The sequence below is a fragment of the Rutidosis leptorrhynchoides genome, chromosome 9, assembly GCF_046630445.1.
Source record: "Rutidosis leptorrhynchoides isolate AG116_Rl617_1_P2 chromosome 9, CSIRO_AGI_Rlap_v1, whole genome shotgun sequence".
NCBI lineage: Eukaryota > Viridiplantae > Streptophyta > Magnoliopsida > Asterales > Asteraceae > Rutidosis > Rutidosis leptorrhynchoides.
The window spans coordinates 60,287,103-60,298,381 of NC_092341.1; the positions used below are offsets into that span (position 1 = coordinate 60,287,103).

Here is an 11,279-nt window from a genome sequence, read left to right on the forward strand (position 1 = left end):
CTCAAGTGATTTCCCTATCTCACATGAACATCCATTGCAAGAATAAATAGGTCTAGAGTTTCCAGCAGCAATTTCATCCCATATAACTCTTAATTTTGTATAATAAGATGAAATAGATAAAGAGTCTTGCCTTACCATAGTGAGTTGACGCCTTAATTCATAGGCTCTAGATGCGTTCTCTTTGCCAAATCGTTCCTCCAAGTCCACCCACATGTCTCTGGAAGTAATTGCATATTTAACACTATTTTTGATTTCCTTAACTATTGATGAGATGAGCCATCCTCTCACCATGGCGTTGCATCTCTTCCATGATCCTAATTCTTTTGATGCTTCCTTTGGCATAAGAATGGAGCCGTCAACAAACCCAATTTTGTTCTTTGCATACAAAGCATTCGACATCTCAGCTTTCCAGTCGCTGTAGTTAGTATCACATAACAGATTCTCACCTACGAAATTCTGTCCTGGATGATCAGAAGAACTCAAGTAATAAGGAGAGGTGATGTAGATCATTTGATTGGTACTTTCTGCCATCGAATTAAAAGAATGAAAAATAGGTTTATAGATTTTGATTTAATTTTAACGAATCTTTCAATTTGCTAGGGTTTGGTTTTAAAGACGAATCGCTCAATTGATTCGTCAGAGTTTAATGGTTTGATATGATGAACGAATTTCTTGAATGGATTCGCTCTAGGGTTTTGATTGATTTTGTTGATTACGAATCTTTGACTGATTCGTTTGGATTGATTGAATGAGACTAACAATTGTTAATCGTCGATGATGAATTTTTTATCTGTTGAATTTTAGGAATGTCGATGATGAATTTTTGTTGGATGAATTTGAGGAACGGATGGGATAAATTTGGGTGGGATAGTATTTTATTTTGTTACCAGGATTTGCTCATGATACCATAATAAAATTTGATAAAAGGGTTATTTTTTTATATCGATTAACTAATGAGATTATTACATGGTATTTATAGCCAATGTTTATCTTGGCCTACAAGTTTAATCAACAATTCCTCAATACAATAAGAAAGCTATATATATCTTTAATAACCTCAATAGAACCACGAGTTTGTTTAAACGAAACAGTTTAGTGATATATTTTAGGTATTAATTGAACGTAAATGCTAAATTCATTTAGTTAAATGACTCGTGGAACCATAGAGTCCGACTAAGAAACTCGTCAGCTGAACATTTCATTAAACTCCTAAAATGAATATTAAACAATCCACATCCAATCATAAGAGATAATATTGGTTGTCATTTTATTTTAAAAGTGTAAATTAAAATATAAATTTAGAATTGGTTTCCTTCTGGCTAGCTTTTATTCCTTCTCGTACTCAATTCAAAATAATTAATTAAACTAATTTAAAATCATTTAATTTTAATAATTAAAATAATTATTAATAAGATTTAATAATAATAATAATTAATTAATAATTTTAATAATTAAAATAATTATTGATAATATTTAATAAAAATAATCAATTAATAAGATTTAATTTTAATTCTAAATTATTTAGATTAATGACATCATCTATCATGCTTAGAATTTTTTCTTTTATTTTTTGATTTATTTTTAACAAAGAAATTAGTCTAATAATGACATCATCATCATTATAGGATTTTAATAAAAACTATAGATTTAATAGACAAAAGTTATGAATACTAACTAGGGGCATTTTCGTCCTTTATTTTAGCTAAATTTTATTACACCAACAAAGCCCCACACACTTTTTTCAAAAATTCAAATCGACCCCCAAACAGGGGGGTAAAATGTCAAATAACCATTTTCAAAAAAAATCTTAAATAAACTCCACCCAAATATTCAACGGGTCATATCTTCTCGCTCGCAACGAGTTAAATTTTTCCGACACCATCGTTAAACTCGAAATAATTTTAGGAACACAATGTCACTAACTATACGCAAAACGGACACTTTTTAAAAAACGCTAAATATTTGGAGTACTTTTCTTACACGTTGATTTTGCGTTAAATTTTTAAAAGTCGAGAATTCCATAGCGAAACGCGGAGATGCACATATACTGTTAATTTAGAATAACATTTAAATCTTTCATGGGTTATACCTTTTAGTTCGACTCGAGTTGCGCTTCGACGACATCATCGTTAGCCACGAAATAATTTTACAAACTAAACGCAATAAAATACATTAAAAACCGAACCCCGACGCGAAACGAGGATTCGAAAACTAGTAATGAATAATAGACTAAGTGTTAAATATGTTAAACCCTGGAAATATGTATAGTTTAAGTCTTGAAGACTTGATTCAGACTCCGACTCAGTGATTATCAAAGACATAATCAAACAATATGAGAAATGAGATTCGAAGATATCTTATCGTATGGTGGATCTCTTGTTACCATAAAACCCGTAGAGTTTATTGGTTCTCTGTTGATTGTTGATTAGATGTAAGGTACGATTCCATAGCCTAAGTGTAACTTTGTATATAAGGTCACATCAACACAAACCCTTTAACGTTCATTTCACTAAAATTCTCGCTATCATACATTTCATTTCAAACTTTAACAAATTTAAAATTATTATTTAAATACAATAAATAAATACAAATAACATTTTATTTAATAAAATAAAACATTACATTATTAAAAAATAAAAACATTACATTATTAAAAATAAAAAACGTTACATTATTAAAAATTAAAAACATTACATTACTAAAAATAAAAGACATTACATCAATAAAAAAACACAATAAATAACGCTGATTGTTTGGAACAATATAATCATCCGGGAGTGTTCAAATGTGTTCGATCAAATTGATGCGAATGACATGATGCGCTCTTCGATCTCGCAACTCTCGTGACATTCGATCCTGGAGCTCAACTCTCTCCGTCCAAGTACGTCGTGACATGTTTTCTCGATTTCGGAGATAATCCTCTTCGAGGTCGCATATGTTACGCGCGTTGTCTTCGGTGATCATGTTGTGAAGTATAACACAAGTGTACATGATTCGACGTATTTTATTGATACTAAAAGGTCTTGCTGGGTGTTTTAGTATTGCCCAACGACCTTGAAGAACACCGAAAGCTCGTTCCAAATTTTTTCTCTCTGCTTCTTGAAATCGTTTAAACTTTATATTTTTTGGCTCAATTGGACATTTAAACGACTTGACAAGTGTTGCCCATTCTGGGTATATGCCATCTACCAAGTAATACCCTTTATTAAATTCTTGCCAGTTGACATTGTAACGACCCTCCGGAGTTCGACCATCCAATAAATCTTCGAACAAATCCGATTCATTAAGCACATTAATATCATTGTTCGTACGCGCTGGACCAAAGAAAGCGTGCCAAATCCACATATCGTAGGACGCAACCGCCTCGAGCATTATTTTTGGTCCTTCGTGATCCCCCTGTGGTAATGCCCTTTCCACACAACTGGAAAATTTTTCCAAGCCCAGTGCATGCAATCGAGACTACCTAACATCCCCGGAAAACCGTGCATCTCCAAATTTTTGGCATGCAATTGACAAACATTTTCTTCAGTTGGTTTCCTTAAATATTCTTGCGCAAACATATGAATAATACATTTACAATAATTTTTTAAACATTCACGAGATGTTGATAAGCCTATATGTAAATATTCATTGAATGCATCAGGCACAATGCCATACGCCAATTGACGTATGGCCGATGTACACTTTTGAAAAATATTGAAACCGAGTTGACCGATAGCATCGTAACGTTGATAAAAAATAATGAAAATAAGCAGGTCTCGGTTGAGAATCGTATGATCGAATAGCATGAAAAATACGAATAAACAATAACTTAGTCATTCGGTATCGTTTTCGAAAATAATCCTCCGAAAATGTTGGATTATCCGAGAAATAGTCGTTGTACAAACAATTACTGTTATCAATCCGATCTCTTTGTAACCGGCGTCTTCTGATAATTCTTCGAGAATTTTGAGCTTCATCTTCTTCGTCCATTGTATCAGGCGAATCGAGTAAGTTAAGCGCGTTGTAACCGTCTTGAATTAAATCTGCATCAGAATCAGACTGTGCGCTATCACTATCCGTCACGCTCTCGCTATCTCTCTGAGAATTCAATAAATCATTCAGATCCATTTGAATTTTTTTTTTGTATTTGTTTGTGAAATTTGAATGGAAGGTTTGTTTGAGTGTGTGATTTTTTTTTGTGTAAAGTGGTTAATATATATAGAATAAGTAAATGTATTAAAAGAAAAAAAAAAGTTGAACTGGCAGTTGAAAAAAAAAATTAGATGGGGCCCACTTTTTCACCCGTTAGCCTCGTTGCAGGCTCCACTGGCGGACATGATGGCGGTTTGCTGGTGGTGGTCGTGACCTGGTGGTGGTGGTTAACGGCCCTAGTAACGAGAGCATTGCGAGTGGCCTAAATAGGTTCTATAGATTTTGCAGAAATCTAACTTTGAATTAAGGTAAATATTCAAGCAACGATTTGATGGTTCCTATGTGTTCAAGAAGTTCACATCGTTACATGCTTTTTTTTAACGGAAAAGCAGTAAATATAATATATATTAAAATAAAACATTTACACATCAGTTCGAGTTACATAATATAGACTATATCTAGAAAACGAGAATACGAAATCTATTGAATCCGAGATGGTAAGACTCCACAAAATGAGCAGGAAAACGCCCCGTTCATTATCGTTAAGGGTGAGATTGGACTTGAAAAGAATCAACCAAACAAGCTGGAATGGGCACATAGCACAGTGTTAGCAATTCAACGAAAAAGCACCCCGAACCATCTCAAATTCTCTCGGCCAAAACGACTACTCCAGGGGTGGGGCAAAAAACCTGCGTGAAGTACATCAAAATTAACCAATCCCGGATCGCTTAGAAGATAAAGCTAATGAATCATAAGCATGTGGATTTGCTAGCCAGACACCCCAATCGATCGATATGCCTTTTATTCTATTGAAGAACCATTCGAAACATTTAAGTTGAATTTCTTTGAACACCATGGCACAAGTTAGTTTGGATTTAGAGAAAGTAATGGTATTCCTATTTTTCCAAATCGAGTAGCCCGTGACCCATTCAGTCGCTTGCCATAGAAGCTTCCCGATGTTTGAAGAAAATGAATAGCCATTGCCTTCGAATGTTTCGGCAATGCTAAGGTTAGAATGAGAGCCAATGCCCCACCAATCGTAAACCAGCTTCCAAATGTCCAACGCAACGCTGCATAAGATGATTGAATGCTCGACCGATTCAATTCCATTATCACAAACCGGGCAGAGTAACGTACCCAGATCCATACCCCGACGATCAAGTTCAACCTAGTAGGCAATCTTTTGTGCCTCGTACGCCAAATAAATAGTTCAACCTTAAGCGGTATCTGGTTGTTGTGAAGAGTGGAGATGGACGACTGATGAGTCGCTAATTCAGCGCAAACCATGAGATCGGTTAATTTGTTCACCAATGTGATGGCCCCGTCAATACACTTAACAGCTCCGTCACTTGGTCCCACAGCTTGATCGAACTTTAAATGAATTAAATAAACAACAATGCATTCTTTTATTCAAAAGTTTCCCAAAAAGGAAATTTACCAAAATATGTAGTTTAACAAACCCAACATATTAAATAACCAAAGTTGACATAAACATTGTCAACCAAACACCCACAAATTTAATAATCTAAAAAGAGAATGCAAGTTTAATGTTTCATAAAGTGTTTAACAAAATCTGCCCAAATGCATGCAGACACTTCTAACACAGCGGAAGCACCAAACAACTCAAGTACCTGTGAAAACATGCTAGTAAACTGTCAACAAAAACGTTTGAGTGAATTACAGGTTTAAATAAACGTATGAACTTTAGACCATAAGATTTAAAATGTTGGGAAACATAAAACATTATTCCATTATCAATGAGCCACCTGGTAACCACTTAACCATTTATTTACCCTTGCCAAACACAATATATATACACTGAACAAGTGTATCTTCAAATAAATACGAAGTACTAACACATTCTGATTATAAATTGCTAGCGTGACTAGCTCAAAATGGGGCTGTCAATCCCGATAGATCTATCCATAGGATTCGCATTCACCAGTAGAAACCAGTGATTACAGTTACCAGACTAGGAAATATTTTTGTTCAACTCATAATGAATAATTTAAATTTAATTGCCACTTGTGTCTAAACGTAAAAAAAAATGCATGTAATCACATCCCAAAATACTTTAAATAGTATGAAAAACGGGACTATAACTCACCTTAAAGCAAATGAAGTAACCACACAAAAAGCGAACAGCAAACGAAGTAAAGTGATCAAGAATGATCACAACGCCGACCTATAAATAAAGCAGGTCGATATAAATAACTAACTTAGGTCAAGTCTTAGTATGATAGCTATAGTACATGTTGCAAATAAACATAGAACAACACACAACATGCTTCGGTTTGATCAGAACAACGTAAGGACACGTACTTTCTAATTTTAGAAAGTTTCTTTTTTAGCAGGTTTCCATTTTTGGAAAGTTTCTATTTTAGGAAAGTTTCTATTTTAGGAAAGTTTCTATTTTAGGAAAGTTTATAAGTTAGAAAAGTTTCCTTAATTAGAAAGTCAACAAAAGTCAACTGAAAGTCAAAGTCAACCAAAATTCAACTCAAAAGTCAACCTTGGTCAAACATAGTCAACATTGAATTTTAAAGTATAAGTTATATTAATAATATAAGTTATAATGTTATTTAAAGTCAAATATGTATAATTATGTCATAACATAAGTTTAATTAAATTAAATTAAATTATTAAAGTTAACATAAGTTTAAATGATATAATTAATATAACATAAATATTTAATTAATTAATTAAATATTAGTCATAACATAAGTATTATTAATTAATAATAAAATTTTAATCATATCATAAGTATTATTAATTAATAATGATTTATTAATCATATCATAAGTATTTAATTATAATTAATAAATCATAAGTATTTAATAATTAAATTATAATTAAATAATAACTAAGCTTTATAATAATTAAATAAATAATTAATCTTTATTTTAAGTCTTATTATAATAATCTCATAACATAAGTTTAATACTTATCATAAGTATTTTTCATTAATAATAAAAGTATTATTAATCATAAGTTTAATTAAATGTTTAATTAAATCATAATTAATTAATAAATGATATAATAGATATATATATATATATATATATATATATATATATATATATATATATATATATATATATATATATACATATATATATATATATATATATATCATAAGTCTTAAATTAAAATAATCAATTTTATACCATAAGTAATTTATTAATAATGAAAATCATTATTTATATCATAAGTCTTAATTAATAACCATAAGTTTTATTAAAAGTTCATCGGGTCATAACTTGAGCCCCGGGAATTAGTTTTCGACGAGTCTTAGATATATATCTTCGCCTAACCAACCCATCTGACACATTAGTGTGCTCAAGAACACCCCAACAAAAGCCACCAAGTCGTGATCATCAGCCATTATTCAACTTGGAGCTTTAATCCGTTCAAAAACAAGTTTTAGTCATAACGGGTGATCCGTGGCTCGAATTTCGATGACCCGAACATGAATGTTCATCCAATCATCAATCCTAACACACTAGTACACCCTAGAGACTCTAAAAATGGTCACAAAGTCAGACCAAACCTGAATCAATTCGTTTTTACATTTTGATTTCAATAAAACACCATTTTAATCATAACTAGAGCTCCGGGAATCGAAATAACATGAATCCGGAGTCTAAATTCAATGTCTTGATAAGAGGAAAAAATCTAGACACTTTAATTTAACATTTACACTAGTTAATTTTACAGAAATGATCAAACAAACCGCTGTCCAAAAACAATCAAACCAAAAACATGAATTAACGAGTGATTCTACGCATACAATCAACAATACAATAACATACTATAATCATACTATCATAATAACATAAAAATACATAAAAATAAATGAAAAATAAAAAATCTCGGGTTAGGTTTATACCCTAATCAAGAATTGAATGATATGAGCGTGTAGAGATCGAAGAGATGAACGCGATGATGATTAAAGCTTCTTGATCCAAGTAATATTTTAATTAATGATGATGATGATATAGGTGATGGTTGGTGATGGCCAAGAACAAGGGAGAGGGATAAGTGAGCGTTTTTAGGTTTTTAGAAAATGATAAAATGAAGTAGTGAGGATAAAATGAGACTAGTTCCAAAATCTAGCACATAACCCCCCTCTCTTGATGGGGTTGGCCGAATGGGTGCATGGGGTGGGTCCCATGGCCTAATTTTGTTTAATGATAATTTCCTTGTGGCTCGAATGCCCGATCGAAACCCGAACGCGAAAACGCGACTACGCGATTAATAATTCGGAGAAATAACAAATACGCGATGAAAAATATATATATATATATATACACACTATATATAATCATATGACATTAAAATATCATATTTAAAATAATTTGGATTTAAAAATCCCAAAAGCTTGAACGTTGGTTTGAAAACCGAAAAGATTCGCCGGATAGAAATTCACGATTCGTATAAACGTACAAATTAAAATATGAATAGAAATATTCACATAACACATAATAATTAATATATTATTAATAATATAATAATATAGGTCATAGAAATGACGTGGCATGAATAACAATTAACGTTCGTTAAATAATAAACGGTAAAAGATAACGGAAAAAGTAGGGTCGTGACAGTACCTTCCCGTTACGGAAATTTCGTCCCGAAATTTAAGCAGGTGCAGGGGTTGAATTGGCATCTGGGAACAAATGCGGTTACTTCTGCCTCATCTGATCTTCACGCTCCCAAGTGAACTCGGGACCGTGTTGAAATGTCCCGTTCTTATTGATTAAAAACGTTCCATATTAATTGATTTCGTTGCGAGGTTTTGACCTCTATATGAGACATTTTTCAAAGACTGCATTCATTTTTAAAACAAACCATAACCTTTATTTCATAGATAAAGGTTTTAAAAAGCTTTACGTAGATTATCAAATAATGATAATCTAAAATATCCTGTTTACACGCGACCATTACATAATGGTTTACAATACAAATATGTTACAACAAAATAAGTTTCTTGAATGCAGTTTTTACACAATATCATACAAGCATGGACTCCAAATCTCGTCCTTATTTAAGTATGCGACAGCGGAAGCTCTTAATAATCACCTGAGAATAAACATGCTTAAAACGTCAACAAAAATGTTGGTGAGTTATAGGTTTAACCTATATATATCAAATCATAATAATAGACCACAAGATTTCATATTTCAATACACATCCCATACATAGAGATAAAAATCATTCATATGGTGAACACCTGGTAACCGACATTAACAAGATGCATATATAAGAATATCCCCATCATTCCGGGACACCCTTCGGATATGATATAAATTTCGAAGTACTAAAGCATCCGGTACTTTGGATGGGGTTTGTTAGGCCCAATAGATCTATCTTTAGGATTCACGTCAATTAGGGTGTCTGTTCTCTAATTCTTAGATTACCAGACTTAATAAAAAGGGGCATATTCGATTTCGATAATTCAACCATAGAATGTAGTTTCACGTACTTGTGTCTATTTTGTAAATCATTTATAAAACCTGCATGTATTCTCATCCCAAAAATATTAGATTTTAAAAGTGGGACTATAACTCACTTTCACAGATTTTTACTTCGTCGGGAAGTAAGACTTGGCCACTGGTTGATTCACGAACCTATAACAATATATACATATATATCAAAGTATGTTCAAAATATATTTACAACACTTTTAATATATTTTGATGTTTTAAGTTTATTAAGTCAGCTGTCCTTGTTAGTAACCTACAACTAGTTGTCCACAGTTAGATGTACAGAAATAAATCGATAAATATTATCTTGAATCAATCCACGACCCAGTGTATACGTATCTCAGTATTGATCACAACTCAAACTATATATATTTTGGAATCAACCTCAACCCTGTATAGCTAACTCCAACATTCACATATAGAGTGTCTATGGTTGTTCCGAAATATATATAGATGTGTCGACATGATAGGTCGAAACATTGTATACGTGTCTATGGTATCTCAAGATTACATAATATACAATACAAGTTGATTAAGTTATGGTTGGAATAGATTTGTTACCAATTTTCACGTAGCTAAAATGAGAAAAATTATCCAATCTTGTTTTACCCATAACTTCTTCATTTTAAATCCGTTTTGAGTGAATCAAATTGCTATGGTTTCATATTGAACTCTATTTTATGAATCTAAACAGAAAAAGTATGGGTTTATAGTCGGAAAAATAAGTTACAAGTCATTTTTGTAAAGGTAGTCATTTCAGTCGAAAGAACGACGTCTAGATGACCATTTTAGAAAACATACTTCCACTTTGAGTTTAACCATAATTTTTGGATATAGTTTCATGTTCATAATAAAAATCATTTTCTCAGAATAACAACTTTTAAATCAAAGTTTTTCATAGTTTTTAATTAACTAACCCAAAACAGCCCGCGGTGTTACTACGACGGCGTAAATCCGGTTTTACGGTGTTTTTCGTGTTTCCAGGTTTTAAATCATTAAGTTAGCATATCATATAGATATAGAACATGTGATTAGTTGATTTTAAAAGTCAAGTTAGAAGGATTAACTTTTATTTGCGAACAAGTTTAGAATTAACTAAACTATGTTCTAGTGATTACAAGTTTAAACCTTCGAATAAGATAGCTTTATATGTATGAATCGAATGATGTTATGAACATCATTACTACCTTAAGTTCCTTGGATAAACCTACTGGAAAAGAGAAAAATGGATCTAGCTTCAACGGATCCTTGGATGGCTCGAAGTTCTTGAAGCAGAATCATGACACGAAAACAAGTTCAAGTAAGATCATCACCTGAAATAAGATTGTTATAGTTATAGAAATTGAACCAAAGTTTGAATATGATTATTACCTTGTATTAGAATGATAACCTACTGTAAGAAACAAAGATTTCTTGAGGTTGGATGATCACCTTACAAGATTGGAAGTGAGCTAACAAACTTGAAAGTATTCTTGATTTTATGTAACTAGAACTTGTAGAATATATGAAGAACACTTAGAACTTGAGAGAGATCAATTAGATGAAGAAAATTGAAGAATGAAAGTGTTTGTAGGTGTTTTTGGTCGTTGGTGTATGGATTAGATATAAAGGATATGTAATTTTGTTTTCATGTAAATAAGTCATGAATGATTACTCATA

The 11,279-nt window shown here is 31.9% G+C and overlaps 1 protein-coding gene across 1 annotated transcript; it reads right to left on the reverse strand.

Annotated features, from left to right (window-relative positions):
- Nucleotides 1-2,781: 2,781 nt before the first annotated feature.
- LOC139868091 (uncharacterized) lies at nucleotides 2,782-3,372 on the reverse strand. Its single transcript, XM_071856427.1, has one exon. It carries the CDS (start codon nucleotides 3,370-3,372, stop codon nucleotides 2,782-2,784), a length of 591 nt encoding a protein of 196 aa, XP_071712528.1.
- Between the last annotated feature and the right edge of the window lie 7,907 nt (nucleotides 3,373-11,279).

Coding starts and splice junctions, on each gene's coding strand:
- LOC139868091 (XM_071856427.1), bottom strand. CDS start 3,372: ATGCTCGAGGCGGTTGCGTCCTACGATATGTGGATTTGGCACGCTTTC.